The 18,278-nt window shown below is 38.9% G+C and overlaps 1 protein-coding gene across 2 annotated transcripts in view; it reads right to left on the reverse strand.

The window, feature by feature from the left end:
* Positions 1-13,455: 13,455 nt before the first annotated feature.
* LOC126334713 (uncharacterized) overlaps positions 13,456-18,278 on the reverse strand; it is a 127,583-nt gene continuing 122,760 nt past the window's right edge. For both annotated transcript variants that reach the window (XM_049997224.1, XM_049997223.1), the window contains one exon: positions 13,456-14,572. In XM_049997224.1, coding sequence (XP_049853181.1) covers positions 13,760-14,572 — 813 coding nt within the window. In that variant the 3' untranslated portion in view covers positions 13,456-13,759. The remainder of the gene's footprint in view (positions 14,573-18,278) is intronic.

Genomic DNA, 18,278 nt, shown 5'->3' on the forward strand with positions numbered 1-18,278 from the left:
GCAGTTTCCCAATCAGTTAATCAGTTTAAAAATTTGTGGCAAAGCAAGCTGGGATCTCTCTACTTCTCTAGTTTTCCCATCTGCCTCCTGAAACTCGTTTTTTTTTTCATTTTTGGCTAATACCATTAACATACATGAGAATAATCTGCACTTTTATAAGAGAGAAAATTTGGCCCTCAGTCTTAAGAAATATATCACCAGATCCATTTTTGTGCTTAGTATTGTGTATGTAATCAATTTCCTAATTTATTTTGACAATGCCTAGTTAATATCTTCTGTTGTAGGGTGCAATCAGTAATAGTTTCATTATTTAAATTGTGTTGTTGACTTATAAACAAATATAAATTGTGTACTAACTACAAACATTTGGAAGAAGAACCACTAGGATTCTTAAAGTATTTATTTGGCTCTATATATAAAATATATTAGCAAACCACCACTTATTTAATTCCAAAATAATTACCAGATTCATCAAAAACATTTTTGTTGTAACTGTATCTGTTAATTTCGTTACTTATAGAAATAATTCGGCCTGACCTTTGTGGTAGAAGAAACTGTTAAAGAAGGAATTTTCCCAAATATACAGTTAATTGAATGAGTTATTTTTTAATTGAAATTTCTGTAAATTAAACATCAAACAACGTACAGTTTCAGTACCTATTATTGTGAAGATATATAAAGGATCCATTTTTGGTCCTGAGACAGTCAGTCCATGGCTGACTTTCAGACGAGAAACCTGTATTGGTTAGATCAACAACAATGCATCAATTTAACTGTGAAGTAAGTGTAACACAAATAGGCCGTTTACTAAAATAATGGCAGGGTCTGTTCAATAGTCTCACTTATACCGTATTATTCTGCAAAATCTGTGTGGTTAGGTTTTTACTGCTCATAGATGTTCAACAGTAAACTATTGTGACATTTGCCTGCAAACTATTAATGAGGCTTATCAAAAGTTAACCAACAGTTAACTGGCCATATAGCTGTGTAACATTGTGGGGTTGTGAACAGTGAAAGAGATGAACTGTGAAAAGTAACTGTGCAACAGTCGGCTACATCATTTACAGTAGTCAGTGTCGAACTTCCACCTCCCATTTTTCAAACAATATAAAAATGCTATCATGATAAAATTAACAAACAACATGGATTAAGCTGTGAAGATCAAGAAAATAATATTTTTGAAATATCAGTTTTTTGGACTAAAATCCATTACATTCCCTCTTAATGTAGAACAATAATAGAACAATAACAGTCTTTTAACATCAACAACTTAAACTTTTCAAAAAATGTAAACATTTAACCATGAGCAGAGAACATGCTGGGGATACTGAACTAAACACTGAACAAAAAGAAAAGAAAAAAATATAAAATAATTTCAAATCAACATTAATGAGATTACATACGCGTGTTGAGATATCACATGAATGCGAATGTAGCTAGTTTCGTGTTTATACAGGGTGGTCCACTGATAGTGACTGGGCCAAATATCTCACGAAATAAGCATCAAACAAAAAAACTACAAAGAACGAAATTCGTCTAGCTTGAAGGGGGAAACCAGATGGCGCTATGGTTGGCCTGCTAGATGGTGCTGCCATAGGTCACATGGATATTAACTACTTTTTTTTTTTAAATAAAACCCCCATTTTTTATTACATATTCGTGTAGTATGTAAAGAAATATGAATGTTTTAGTTGGACCACTTTTTTCGCTTTCTGATACATGGCGCGTAATAGTCACAAATGTACGTGGTAACACGTGACATTCCGCCAGTGCGGACGGTATTTGCTTTGTGACACATTACCTGTATTAAAAAGGACCATTTACCAATTGCTGAAAAGGTTGATATCGTGTTGATGTATGGCTATTGTGATCAAAATGCCCAACGGGCGTGTGCTATGTATGCTGCTCGATATCCTGGACAACATCATCCAAGTGTCTGGAACGTTCGCCAGATAGTTACGTTATTTAAGGAAGCAGGAAGTGTTCAGTCACATGTGAAACGTCAACCACGACCTACAACAAATGATGATGCCCAGGTAGGTGTTTGTTGTCGCGGCTAATCCGCATATCAGTACCAGACAAATTGCGCGAGAATCAGGTATCTCAAAAACGTCGGTGTTGAGAATCTACATCAACATCGATTGCACCCATACCATATTTCTATGCACCAGGAACTGCATGGTGATGACTTTTAACATCTTGTACAGTTCTGCCAGTGGGCACAAAGAAATTACGGGACAGTGACAGATTTTTTGCATATGTTCTATTTAGCAACGAAGCAACATTCACCAACAGCAGTAACGTAAACCGGCATAATATGCACTATTGGGCAACAGAAAATCTATGATGGCTGCGACAAGTGGAACATTAGCGACCTTGGTGAGCTAATGTATGGTGCGCATTATGGGAGGAAGGATAATCGGTCCCCATTTTATCGAAGGCAATCTAAATGGTGCAACGTATGCTGATTTCCTACGTAATGTTCTACCAATGTTACCACAAGATGCTTCACTGCATGACAGAATAGCGATGTACTTCCAAAATGATGGATGTTCGGCACATAGCTCGCGTGAGGTTGAAGCGGTATTGAATAGCATATTTCATGACAGGTGGATTGGTCATCGAAGTACCATACCATGGCCTGCACGTTCACCGTTTCTGATGTCCCCGAATTTCCTTCTGTGGGGAAAGTTGAAGGATGTTTGCTATTGTGATCCACCGACAACACCTGACAACATGCGTCAGTGCATTGGCACTGCATGTGCAAACATTACAGAAGGCGAACTACTCGCTGTTGAGAGAAATGTCGTTACACGTATTGCCAAATGCATTGAGGTTGAAGGACATCATTTTGAGCATTTACTGCATTAATGTGGTATTTACAGGTAATCACGCAGTAACAGCATGCGTTCTCATCAATGATAAGTTCAGAAAGGTACATGTATCATATTGGAACAACCGAAATAAAATGTTCAAACGTATCTACATTCTGTATTTTAATTTCAAATACATACCTGTTACAAACTGTTCGTCTAAAATTGTGAGCCATATGTTTGTGACTATTACAAAGCCATCGATCACAAAGCGATAAAAGTTGTGCAACTAAAACATTCTTATTTCTTTATGTACTACATGAATATGTAATAAGAAATGGGGGTTCCTATTTAAAAAAACGCAGTTGATATCCGTTTGACCCATGGCAGCACCATCTAGCAGGCCAACCATAGTGTCATCTGATTTCCCCCTTCGAGCTAGACAAGTTTTGTTCGTTGGAGTTTTTTAGTTTGATGCTTATTTCGTGAGATATTTGGCCCGGTCGCGATCAATGAACCACCCTGTAAACAGTAACATGCTCTATCAATTTTAGTTTACATGAGATGCATAATGCATTTTATGTTGATTTCAGATTACATGTTGAAAACGCATATTTGCTAAAGCTGGCTGTGAAAACACCTGGTAAACACATAATACATATACTAAAAACAATATTGTTATCTCACCTTTCTTCTACAAATGAAATGCGACAAAAAATTTAATTACTGCAGCATATTAACTTTTAGAAAACCATTATTTATCAATACACTTGTTACACATCAAACAATGTTGCAACACCAAATCTCTATTCCCTTTGACCACTCATTCATGCCAAGACTGGCCATAATTTATGGTATGTCACAGACACATTCAAGACAACTTTCAGTTTATCTCATATCCAGCCAACGTAAACATACATAATGCAAGGATTGTGGCCGATGCATTTGCAATTCTCAGCATGAATAATTTGCCATTGCAAAACAAAAGGAAAGAAAACACACATAAAAGAAGTTGGTGGGCTGTAAGACCTCAAATATTTTGAAATCAATATGTTTTAAATAAGGTATAAAATCATATGAAAATATGTCCATAAAAGTATTTATTACTGGTGAAGTCTCATAAACTCAAAAATTCCACTATTCCTGAGATGGCAATTTGAAGAATCCTACCTGGATGTACAAGTGACATACAGCTAACCACGGATTTTGAAACGAGAACCAAAACTACATTGGTGACAATGTGTGATCACCTTATCGATACTGGCAAAAAAGCCCTTTGATGACTGGTTGAAATAACAGTAAGAAGCAGAGTTTTAGCAAAGTAGTATGCTTAGAAATAGGTATTTTAAAATTTGTGGTTCATAAAGATCAATAAAATTAAATCATAGTGCTAAGTTAAAAACACAGAATTCCTTCAGATTTCACGAAATTTCCTGAGAAATTTCGGATTTTTCCAGATAAAATATAATTCCCTCAGAATTCCAGGTTTCCCAGAAGAATCACCACCCTGTTATTTCATTAACCTTTTCAGTGGTACAAGGATTAAATTGGGGCAATTCTCCTGGGTTTTGCTTTGTAAAGGAACATTTGAAAATGGAGTTAAGCATTTCAGCTTTTGCTTTGCTACCCTCAATTTCAGTTCCTGTGTCGTTAGCTAGGTACTGGATGCAACTTTCATGCCACTAAAAGCTTTTACACATGACCAGAATTTCTTTGGATTCTGTAAAAGACCACTTGACAAATCTATTCTGCAGTAATCTCTGTTTCTTTAGAAGTTCCTTTACAGTGAATGGATACCATGGAGGTTCCCTCATATTATCAATTATTCTACTCGGTACATATCTATCCAGTGCATCGTCAACTATTCTTTTAAACTTGAGGCAGAGCTCCTCTACATGCTCCTGCCCTGTTCTGAAAGTTTCGCATTTCTGACTGAGACATGACAATACTGATTTTTTATCTCGTTTACTGAACTTGCCAGAGGAGGAAGTCATGCGTTAAAGAGCTATGTCCAATGTGCAGTCTGATAAGCAGAACCTCCTTCCAGCAGTAAGGCTGACATAAAGCCCGCCATGCCTTTGTGGTCAATTTGAGTGACCACAGTTTGTTTTCTGTCACCTGCAACTATTCAGTCTCCCACTGATGCATGATGCATCTGTCAAAAAATGGGACGATGGCATACTACAGGATGGAACACTGATAGACAGCACAATTCCAACATGCTTCCTTGGCAGGTTCGTCAGCCATGTCGTCGCCCTGTATCCTGATGTGGCCAGGCGTCCAACAAAAGATCACCTGCCTGCCAGAGTGTTGGATCTGCTGTAGTCATGGATGAGCTGGTCTACTGGATACATTTGGCGACGTGCTTGCAGTGCACTAAGTGAGTCGGAACAGACTAGAAACCTGGAACTGTGATGTCTCTGACCCAGAACCATCAGAATGTTGTATAATTCTGCATCATAATTTGTAAATTGTTCCAGAAGACACACTTTAAAAATCCTATCAGGGAACACAGCAGAACAACCGAGGACATTCAAGAGATCCATCGATATAAACTACAATAAAACTGTGGTACGTACTTAAAATGGACAAAAACAAAGTTGTAAAAATATAATCTTCAGTACAAATTTTCCTGTACTGTGTAAAGCTTAAAATAACTTTAGGCCTCTGTGGACACCAAGGTGGCAATGCGTTCCAGCCCTGGCTGTGTATTTTGATGCCTAATACATCTAGATCCTTGAGACAGTCTGCAGCACACCTCAAATGGCTCGGTCGTATGGGGCCAATTCCTGAACAGCCATTCAAAGGTGGTTGGACCACGGCACTAAATGCCAATGACCGAGGTGACACTGAGATTTTCAGTGAATGTTGAGCCAAAAGGATATATTGCCAAATCCAGAGTGGTGGTTCACCAGCCTCTGTACACAGACTCAGAACTGGGCTAGTCCGAAAGGCTCCAGTCGATATCTGAATGCCCTCATGGTGGACAGCATCCAACATCTTGAGGTAGGAAGTACAGGCTGATCCATAGACAATGCTGCCATAATCTAAATGTGATTTAACAAATCCCTTGTAAAACTTAAAGAGGCAGGCCCTGTCAGCTCCCCATGTTTTATCGCTAAGGTATTTCAAAATATTCAATGACTTGATCCCCTTTGTTCATAGGTCTTGCAGGTGTGGGAGCCAAGTTAGTTTTAAGTCAAATAGTAAACCCAAAAAGTGGACAGTTTCTTGAAAATGTAAAATACTGTCCCCCACTGTGAGCATTGGTTGGTTAAAACTTCGATGAGCACAGTTAAAACTGACACATGTAGTCTTCCCTGATGAGAGCCGAAAACCAGTTGCCCTAGCCCAAGTCTCCAGTCTCATAATGGTTAGCTATAGTTGCCTCATCGTCATTGTAAGATCAGAGGAAGAGCAGAAGGCTGCAAAGTCATCCACAAACAAACAGCATTTGACAGGGCTTCGACTGTGTAGAAAATGCCATTGATAGCAGTGGCAAACAATGTTACACTGAGGACACTGCCTTGGAGGTCCCCCATACTATTGAACACAGAAGTCAGACAAGGTATCGCCATGCGATATCGAAAATGCCAGTCTGCAAGGAAAAATTGGATAATAAGTGACAGGCATCCAAGTAGTCCCCATTCACGAAATTAGCGAAGGATGTTGTACCTCCAAGTAGTGTCATATGCTTTTCTGAGGTCAAAAAACAAACAAACCAAATGAAAGCATAAGAAAGATTCCTGTATCACCAACTCCATTAGAATTAAGTTGTCAAGGGTGGAATGTTAGTGCCTGAAACCGCACTGGGAGCAGCTCAGGTGACCTCGGGATCTGAGCAGCCAGATGACACAGCGGTTGACCAGGCATTCAAGAGTCTTACCCACACAACTGGTAATGGTTACACTCTGGTAACTGTTAGGGGTGCTACGGTCCTTGCCTTGAGTTCAGAATGGAGTAAATATTGCCTCCTTCCTAGTCGTGAGGTACTGTCCATCGAACCAGATGCGATTGAAACAGCAGAGGAGCTGTCTTTCTGGTTCAGAGCACAGATGACGATGCACGCCATAATGGTTCTCATCAGGTCCTGAAGCAGTGTCTCTGGCTGCAGACAAAACTGATTACAGTTCCCACATGGAGAACATAAGGTTGTAGACTTCTAGACTTCTTCATTATGCGAGAAGAAACTGAGCTGCTTCATCTCTGCCAGTGCTACGGAACACCTGAAAAGCAGGAACTTGTCTAGATGACATAGTGACAATAAAAAAGTGATCAAGTAAAACATGAGCCATATCTTCTGGCATGTCCACCAAGACCCCATTACTTGACAAGGCCATAAGGGGACATGTACTGCTCTTGCCTGAAATCTGTCTTATGAAATTGCCAACTTGTGGAAGAGGAGCGATTAACGGTAGTCGCAAATTCCTCCCAGGAAGCCCTCTTCCATTCATTTACCACTCGCCTCGCATATGCTCTTGCAGATCTGAAGGCACGAAGGTTTTCTTTAGTCGGACAGTGTCTGAAGTTCCGCACAGCTGTTTGTCTGGCCATGATTGCCAATTGACAGTTGTCATTGCACCAAGGTACAGGCCATTATCTGAGGTGATTACTGCACTGAGGGATGGACTCTGCGGCAGCCCATTGAATCTCACAAGTGATATGGGCCACCGTCTTCTGTGCACAATCCTTCTGTTCAAAAATAGCCTGTTGGCTGTACTGCAAACAATTTGCCCTTTTTATCACCCATCTGCATAGTCTCCTGTCAGCCACAGTCCTAGTCGGCAGACAGATCCACACTGCGAAGTGGTCACTGGAATGTAAATCTGTAGCCACTTCCCACTGAACTGAGTCTGCAATAGCTGGCGAATGAAAGCAAGGGTCAATGGATGAAAAAGACCCTGTTGCTGTGGATAAGTGAGTCATTTGACCCACGTTCAGAAGGCAGACGGACGAGTTGATCAATCGTCTGACCCCTGGAGCAAGTGCTGGCCAAGGCACAGCACATCATTTGCATTGAAATCCCCAACAAGGAGGATTGGGTGTGGGAGTTCCCAAAAGAGTTCTGCCAGTGTATCTGCATCCAAAGCATCATTAGGTGGAAGACAAAAAGAACACACTGTCACATTAAAGGGTGTGAAAAATTTCATGGCAATTGCCTGTATGGTCATGGTAAGAGGGACAGGTGAGGAGTGACACCTGTCACCAAAGAAAACAGCCACACCATCTTTATCCCTGTCTCCAGTAATATTGTTCTTCCAGTATGGGTAGTAACCCAATAATGCAGTTGTGTCAGTGACTTTAAGATGCGTTCCTGTAAGCAGATGCAGTACGGTTTCTCCTAGACCAGAAGCTGTAATTCTTCAAAATGTGAGAAATATCCATTTAAATTCCACTGCAACACAGAAGTCCCCATAGAAGCCATTATTTAGTGAAGGTTATTCTTGTTTTTTCCCTCAGAGATGGTGATTTACTGGGTAGGTCAGGGGGACATTAGCCAGTTCCTGGCTCTCCGGTTCCTCCAATTGGAAGTTCATATCCTCAAGAGCATAGTCCCTGTCAGAGAGGGAGAGAGCTCGCCAATCTGAAGGTTTCACTATAACATTCTTGGACTTGGAACTACTTTTCAAAAGACGTTTTTCTTTACTTATGGAAGGAGGTGGTTCCCTGTGATGCGAAGACGGCTTATTTGGCTTCTCAGGGCAGGTAGTGGTATGTGGCTTACGTGGTAAGCCTTACCCGGTGGCTTCCGAATGATTTACGCTTCAAGTGAAGTGTTTCCCCCACAGGCACACAGACAAGTGCATTTGCTCATACTTGAATCTGTGGTCTAAGTTTTTGTGGAGGCATCACACTTAGCGAATGGGATCTTGAGGGCTGATGTAAGTAGCAAAAACCAGAGGTTGCATAACTTTGAAAGCTTTTTTAGCTTCCACACAGGGTATGTGTCTCTTGACTTTCAACTCCTGAATTTTCCTTTCCTCGTTGTAAACCTCACACTTTCTGCTCCACACTGGGTGATCCCCAGAGCACTTTACACATTTCGAAATAAGTGTACAAGTGCCTGATTCATGAGTTGAGCCTTCACAATTGCCACATGTAGCCCTCCCAGTACATCCCATAGTGGTATGGACAAATTGTAGCATCACATTGGGTTAGGAACAAACAGGCAAACCTTAAGACGGATATGAATATGGTCAAGTAACTCTGGAGTATTAAACGTTAGAATAAATGTTACCGATTTTTCCAATTTTCCATTGCCTCTCTTCACATAGTTCTGCACTTACATGATGACCATTTTTCCATTCTTCACGTAACTCCGCAGGCTCCACCTCCATTATATCATAGCAGGTAACCACACCCTTACTAAAATTAAAGATGTTAATGCAACTCGGCCTCGACTGGGTAGTCACCTAAGGCCTCACATCCCAGAAGCTTAGATATTTGGTTTGAATTAGCAGTTTCAACTAGAAGTTTTTCTACTACGAAGGTTTTTGACACTTTTGAGAGACCCAGCAATATAGCCCAGTGCCTTGTGAATACAGTAACACGAGGCCTTCTCAAAGGTTCCCTCCATCTGCTTGATTGCAATGAAAGTGTTATGGCACACTAATGCCGTGTTACTATGGTTCCGAGACCTTTTCGGGAGGACTGACCAACAAAGCTCTCTTTGATGAATAGGTGTAGATACTACCTGATAGTACACCCATCCCATCATTAGTAGTATTGAGTAAACCATTCCATAGGGATCCCACAAGATGCTAGGGAAACATGTCAACCCAGGCAGAGCCCTGCATGGCTAAGCAAGCCTTATACAACTGGGGGACGGCAGTTGTCCCAGAGGTTGCCTGCTAGACTGTTTTACCTCAACAGCCATTCACCTCATCAGCACGTAGGACACCTTGAGGTTGAGGGTTTTTTTAATAGGAGTGTGTACCTTCCTGACAGTCCAGGCAATGAAAACAAGACTCCAGTTCCCTGAAACACACAACATTACATTGCTGTACCTCAGTGGTCACTGTAGCATGCCCAGAGTATACAGTGAGAGATGGCCAGCGGTGCTTACCAGTTCCCTGCTCAGCAACCCCAGGTCCACCAATCCTGTGCTCAGCAAACGAATGCTGAACCCCTGAGGGATATTGGCATTTGATCCAAAATATTTCATCATGTGTGAGTTTCCTTCACAGGATATCTTTATCAGATCCACCACTAACAAACCTGTAATTTTTCCAGTTAATTGTTGGATGATTAGTCTCTCCACCAATGACTGCGATGAACTTATGTACAAGTAAACTGAGGTTTCCTCTAAAATTTTTGAAATGAGTCTGGTGGGCGATGGAAGGATACAATACTGAGTCTTGCCCAAGTAGTTTCACAAACAGCTTCTATTTCTTTCAGGGGATTTGAGTTTCTTGTCTACTGTGACACACCACCCCTATTTCCCATTTGCCTATCCTTTCGACATACACTTAAATTTTCCCCAAAATCTCAGTGCTATCAATTTTAGGTTTCAATAAGCTTTCTGTATGTAGTATCATGTGAGCTTCACTGGTTTTCATTAGTTCTTAAAACTCTGGCACTTTGTGGCGGATGCTTCGGCAGTGTACCTTTAGGATTTTAATACTGTCACCTATGAGAGGCATTTCTTTTGATCTGACACTGATACTTCTGAGTTTCCAACAGCTATCGGTATCTAGATTGGATGGAGTTGCTTAATCTAAAAAAAAATTCTTGTTTTCACCCCCACTCACATTCAGCTACCTGAGTAGCAGCCTCTAATGTGTAGTGCACAATGACCTATTTAGGAGACCCTACAGCTCTCAACCCTATGGCACAAGTCCCAGGAAGTGGATGCCTAGCTTGTCAGAGAACCTTCAAAGTGTCTGGTTCAGTCCTCCTACTCGACTCACAACCAAAGGGTCATGATCAGTTCTGGGGAGAATGATGCAAATTGTGACTTTGTTGAAACTCAATACGCAAGACTGGTCTTCTCAATCTTCTCTACGAGTTGCCGTAATAACCCAAGAATGACTTCGGAGGCCAGATGACAGTCACCATTTCTTCCAACATGCACCACTGTCTGCAGTTGATTACATGTCCCTCAATGGCTGCTGGAGTAGGCCCTTCGACTTGTTGAATATGGCCCCTCCGTCATACAGAGTGAACCTGGTGTCCCTTCCTCACCCTCGCTGCCATTTTGCTACAGGGTACAATCACTTGCCGTATATTTGAACTGCTGACGATTAATAGAGCCCTACCATTTTGCGTTTGCCGCCTCCTGTCACTGGACAAAACAGGTTTCCCCAAAATGGGTGAAGTGAGTCCCACTGGCTGTTTCAGTTTCAGTGAAAGACAGCACCTCAGACTTGTTGGTTACGGGGATCGGTACAACACCCTGAGTCTTCCCTGATCCCATCCACCCTGTACAGGGCCTCAGGCCACTGTCTACCATTGACTAGTCACTTGCAGTCAACGGGACAAGTAAAGTCCGATCCTGTACTTTCTGCAGAGGAGACAGGATCTACAGGAAGATAGTACCTGAGGTACCTCTGGTACAGGTTTCACAGCTACATGACTCTTGGGAGCCCTTTCAGCACACTGATTCGCAACAGCTGCCAATCATTTGACAGTTGTCAGGGCGAAGTCCAGCGACTTAAGAGCGTCAATCAATTCATCCTACATTTGAGAAGGGGCATCAGTACTGTTAGTTGCAGTAAAATGGTAAAGGAACTACCAATTTCAGTGCTGTGTCATGGGTTTCATTCATTCAATATTTTATTCCAACCATCTCGTTTTAAGGTAAAGTAAGTTTTCTGTTTGGACCCAATAAAGAAACATGTACTGCCTAATAATAATATGATTTCTTCTTTCAAAAAACTTAGAAACTGAAAAATATTAGCATGTGGAAAGGAAGAACCACCATTGCCCCAAAGTGAAACCATAGGTTGTAACTTGGGACAAGTATGACAGAAGTCTTTATTGGTGACTGGGACTAGTATGACAAGTCTTTCTTGGTGAGTAATGATGTAATTATTGGAGCTAGCCTAATCTGCTGTTCGTTCAACATTGCCTACAATTGCTGCCTGTGATGGGGTAAATTTTCAAATTTCTTATACAAAATATATAGTATAAAAAATAAAAACAATCCTCAGGTACAACCCTTTCACCTAAAGTTTTATTTTGGTGGTTATTCTCTTGTTATTATGTTGCTGCACTATTTTTCTGCAGTGGTGGGCTAAAGTCAAAATTCTTTGTATAAGTTCTTACCAGTCAAAATTAGACTTAATTTTATTGAAAACTAAAATAACGAAAAAATTCTGGAATTAAAAAAAAGATTCCAGAGAAAAAAACTCCCTGGAATGCAATATTTAATAATTTTGTTAAAAGTATTGGGCATAGACAGTCAAACATTGACAGATGTTTATATATGGGACATCTGGAAGACAATAGAGAGCATCTTCTACTTCTATTATATGCAGGTGATAAAAGCCATAGACAGTCAAACATTGACAGATGTTTATATATGGGACATCTGGAAGACAATAGAGAGCATCTTCTACTTCTATTATATGCAGGTGATAAAAATCCTGAAAGTTACTCTTACGAGAAAAACAAGATTAAAAGAGCTTTGGAAGCACAATTTTTTATTCAAGTTGTGGAAGAACTTGATTATCTTGGCACCGATTTTAAAAGGTCAAATGATGAAATGATTGTGTCTCATCTTCTGTACTGAAGATACCAAATGCAGAGCAAACCAGAGCTGAATAATGATCAAGATTCCTTAGGTAAATCTAAACCAGTTTGTCAATTGATACATTGTTTGGGGTATGCTATGCTTACAATAAAATCAGAGCTGAAGTGTTGCAGCAAATTACTTCAGCAGATATGAAAACTATCCAATGGAATGCTGTTGGAAGGGACTTTAAAAATGAATGCTAAGATACCTTAAAAGGAACACTGGATTTTGGTTTGCACTGCGAAAAAGGAGGTACCCAGATGATTCCCTGCTACATAGAAGTAGATTTTGGCAGTGGAGAAGACAGGAAAACTACATCAGGATTCCTTCTGTAAGTGCATGGAAATACTGTTTGTCAGACAACAAAGTGTGAAAGATGTTTTTCCTTGTCTTCAAATGAAGCTGAATGTGTTTCTTGTTGCTTATTCGGAAGTAGCTAAATGTAATCAGGTGTTCATGAATTAAAACTACAAGTTACTTATAATTTTGTGTGCCCGAGGATTGCCCACAGCTCTCTAAATTTATCAAGTATTAATGCCGAATGATATATAGCTACTGCAGTTGATTAGCTCAATGAGTGGTGAGCACAGCTGGTGTTCATTTGAACAATTCTGTAGGTTAAGGGTGATCTCCCTGGCATCTTCAGCTGTGGTGAAGTAAAAAAACCATATATTTTGTAATATGTCTTGTACATTTCCAGAATTTCCGCAGACAGTCTGGCAAAGCCATTTGGTGTGTTAGGTAAAACGAATTTCTCAATTTAATTTTTTCATGGCACAACATATAAATTCTGAAATGCTTAAAGAAGAAGCAATGATTCATATGGAAATATGTTATCAGAGCATGACAAGCTACATTCTGAAAAATAACAGGAAGTTCAAAAAATAAAAAATAAAAAATCAGGGGTGTATTTGAATTCTTCAAATGTGAAAATTTTTTTTACTAAGATTTACATACATACAACTGTGCAGTGATAAAAAAATAAAATACAAAATGAGACATGCATCTGAATTCTTCATATATGAAAATTTACAGTTTTCTCTTTATACAAAAAATTACATACAACAGTGCAGTGAAGATAGACTGATTAAAAATTTCTTCCTGCTACAAACTCATTATCATGCTAAATGAAGTCCACATGTATCGCTCACATGAATTACAATTACTGTCAGCACCATACACTGACAGTTACAGAGTGTTATAATAAATGCTAACTATGATTAACTTCATCATTAGCATCTGCATAAATGTTTAGATATATGACTTGACCTGTGGAGGTTGTTTGTGTACCACTTTCTGTTACTACTGGCATGTTCTGGAAGGCGTCGCTAGTTCTCACACGCATTTCACCACTGCTAGACGTGCTATCTGATGCTAGTTCTACATCCTTTTCTCTGTCCAATTCATCATCTGAGAAATGAAAATGGTTTTCTAATAATACCTGTAGCCTGCTCTTCCACTTATCTGCTACCTTGGTGGCCAATGCTTGTATTTGGTTTGTCTTTACATGCTTATAAGTTTCATTTGTGTCAACTGTAAAGTGCTTTATTGCATTAAAGACTGCAGCTGGTAAAAATTTCTTGAAAAGTTCTTGTTGCACCATATTCTCCACATCTTCCAAAACAAGTGATGAAAACTCTGATGAACCAGCAACTTGGTATGTGCACAATATTTCATACAAAGACATTTCCATTATTCCCCTTACATCTGAATCTAGAACACTTGCATTATTACTATCATGTGAAGTTTCGGAATCTTTTCTTCTGCAGGGAAGTACATTATCTTGCTTCTTCAATGTAGAAGCATATGTTTTGTTGCTATGTGCATCAACTGTATTTTCAGTTTTTGGCACAGTGGACTGCGTGGAAAATAAATGTTTATGTTTTTCAGATTTGCTGCCAATTGCATTTTTCAAAATGTCATCTGTAGAACAGACATCGTCTGAAACATTTTCTTTGATCTGTAATGACTTTTCCTCCATATTTCCAGACTCTACCTGTCTGTGTTTACCTAGTTCTTTCATCTGAAACACAAAATGTTGTCCACATATAAACTGATTGAGCACTTGTCACAGATAACGACAAGAACATTTTGGGAAAATTAAAATTATAAACTCACAAAAGAAAGATCCATTAAATCATCTAAGCAATTAACAGAGACTAATATTGAAAAATCAAAGACAAAATTAAGAATAAAATTAAGATGCTATAAGTCAGACAAACAAAATTTGAAAAATTCTCTCTAAATCTGAACTACGGGGTATACGACGGATATTGCTGCATGCTGCATAATAAAACCACCTCATCCTCCTCCAAATAAATATATGTATGTAGCACTGAGATGATTACAGATATCCACATTGAAGTGAGATGGTACTCTTGTCAGGCTGGTGCCACAACTCTTGATGAAAAGTCAAGAGAACACCTGATGAGACATTTGCATGGCACACAAGTAAAGAAAGCCTTTAAGACAAGTAAAGGAAGCCTTTAAGACACACAAGTGACTCATATGCCAAAATGAAAATGCTGTGCACAGTTCAAAATGATTTTGGTGGTACAGTGTGTTGTAACATAAGGTTTTCCATATGGCTATAACTAGCCTTCCTGATGTTAATCAAGCACAGAAAAAAATATTTAAATTAACATACATGTCAAAAATAAAAAATTGTGTGTTGCAGAACATTAATGTATATTTGTTTTGCAGCAAACAGAAATTTGTCTTGAAGACCATAACATTACCTTGAGTAATAATCTTACAAAACTGAGTCTGACATTGTTACAACAATATGCCCATACAACATAAATGTGACATATGGCAACTACATGCACAATGAAAATAGCTAAGACAAAATAGAAGTTAGTTTCAAACTATGTAAGATGCATTAAAGAATAAGATGATGATACAAAGATCCTGGTAATTTACTGTTAGATAGTTAGGACCAACATGTTGAAAGAACTAAGTTTTCCTACTGTGTGTTAAGATTCATCTGAGAGCTCAAATGTAAAAAAAATGATGGGCATTTCGATACTATAACAAAGACTTGTGAATGTTTCAGAAAGAAATTCTACAATGCACTTAGGAAAAGAATATTTTTGTATTTTGGAGAAAGAAATTTTAACATTAATAAATGCTCCCAAACTAAAAAATCCAAATCTAACACAAAGCCAAGTGGGAAAAAGTAACTGAGAAAATTAACTGGCAGTGTGTTAGTATACTAGTACTGGACACCACGGTGTAAGTGAATTCATAATGGTTAGGAATAAAAGGGAAACATCATTCTTGAAAAAGAATGTAGGAAAGTCATCAAAAAGGAAGAAAGTTTTGTTGTTGGGCAATTCTCATGTCAGAGGTGTAGGCCAACTTCTGCAGGAGGAGTTAGGACCAGAATACCAGGTCACAAATTTTTTCAAGCCAAGTGCTAGTCTGGATCAGGTGACAGAGGATTTAGATTCACTCTGTAAAGATTTTACCAGGGAAGACACCGTGGTTATTGTGGGAGGGCCAGGGAACAGTATCGACAGAGATCCAGGGTACAGTATAGAGTGTGACCTGATAAAGACTGCGTCAGCATCAAGACACACCAATGTTGAATTTATATCTGTCCTGAGACGCCATGACTGGCCTCATTTGAACTCTTCTGTTGGGAAAGTTAATTTGGATTTGGAACGGCTGCTTGGGTCGTGTGCGGGGGATCATATTGGTGTGGTTCCTGTTAATTCTCTCAGTAGGTGGGACTATACCAGGCACGGCCTATATCTCAACAGGAAAGGGAAGGGTAAACTGGCAGGGGTAATAGCAGGAAATTTAAGGGGGGGAGGCACTGCCACGAATAGTAAAATACCAGTGATTACAGGTGTTGGAGCAGCACCTTTTTTAGGATAGGGAAGACAGTAAGATGTCAAGTTCTACGAGAGGTCAGGATTGAAACAAATCTTCAGTTTAGGAAAGAAATTAAACAGCACAATTCTAGCACATCAGATCACCAATCACAGCTGTCAATTATAAAATTTTCATCAATCACCAGAAATTTTATCTCCACCAAGTTGTATCTCAGTCCTAGGTAATTGCATTGATGAATTAAAGTCACCCAACCCAGATGACATAATCTGCCTCTCTGAACACCATGTGACCAGTGGTATAGGAAATAGGCCTAAGCATTATGAGAAACTCAGACAGGAGAGTACTGCAAATGTTACAATAAGGAAAGGTTCTCATAAAAGTATAATTAAAAATAATGTAAGTATATTTCACCAAAATATTGGGAGTTTAAAGAATCAAATATATGAGCTCCTGGTCAGTTTAGAAGATTTAGAAGCTGAGGATGAAATAGATATACTATGCCTGTCTGAGCATCACATTGTTACTGATATGGATAAGGTTAAGTGGATATAAGCTCTCTGCACATGTAATTAAAGAAAATATGGATAAAGGAGGAGTTGCCATATATTTCAAAAGTTATCATTGTGCAAAAAGTATAGAAACAAAAAAGTTTTGTGTAGAAAAACATATATAAGGATGTGCCTGTGAGCTTAAATTAAATAAAGGCACATTTATAATTGTAACTGTATATAGGTCCCCATCGGGAAATTTTCATCAATTTTTGAAAAATTTGGACTCCTTGTTGTGCTATCTGTCAGATAGGGGGAAGCAAATTATTAGTTGTGGGGACTTCAATGTAGATTCTCTGAAAGAGGGTAATAGGAAAAATGACCTTGAATTATTACTTGGTTCTTTCAATCTGACACCCATTATTGATTTTCCTACTTGGGTGGTAAAGGATAGCAGCTCACTAGTAGATAACTTCTTTAAAGACCAAGATAAGTTTAACCAGATAAATGCTCAGCCTGTTGAGAATGGTCTTTCTGATCATGGTGCAGAGCTGGTTACAATATATGACATAGCTCCATTCAGCAGTACTAAACAGTCCTCCAAAGTAGTACATTCAGTCAACGATTTAACAATTGCAATTTTCAGGGACAGCCTACACCTGGGATGAGGTGTACCGTGAACCTGATGCCAATTTAAAATATAATTTATTTCATGACACTTTTGTAAATGCATTTGAAAACTGCTTCCCCAACAAAATAGTTAAATATACTCATAAGAAACCATGTAACAAACCATGTCTTACTAAGGGTATAAAAATATCTTGCAACCGGAAAAGAGAAATGTATCTGACAGCAAGAAAGAGTAGTGACCAAGAAACTATCAAACATTATAAAAACTACTGTGCTTTATTAAGAAAAGTTATTAAAAAATCCAGAAAGTTGAAAATATTTTTAATAATCATTTTCTAAATATTGTGGATATAGTAGGATCCAGGGGTTCATTAGAAGATGCTAGGCTGTTAATGGAAGATGTCATACCTATGCAATTTGATACAATTGAAATCTCACCCTCTTCTCCCTCTGAAATTATGAAAATAATAAACTTGCTTAAAAGCAAAAAATCACATGGAATTGATGGCATTTCCAACAAAATACTAAAAGCTTGTTCTCAACAGATAAGTAAGATCCCAGCCACCTGTGTAATAGCTCTCTGGAGCATGGCATTTTCCCTGATAGACTGAAATATGCTATTGTTATACCTTTGCATAAAAAAGGGGATAGATCTGATGTCAACAATTACCGTCCAATCTCCCTTCTAACAGCTTTATCCAAAATTTTTGAGAAAATAATGTATTCAAGAGCAGCTTCACATGTTGTAGTAGTTGTTGTTGTTGTTGTTGT

Source organism: Schistocerca gregaria, chromosome 2 (genome assembly GCF_023897955.1).
Source record: "Schistocerca gregaria isolate iqSchGreg1 chromosome 2, iqSchGreg1.2, whole genome shotgun sequence".
Taxonomy (NCBI): Eukaryota; Metazoa; Arthropoda; class Insecta; order Orthoptera; family Acrididae; genus Schistocerca; species Schistocerca gregaria.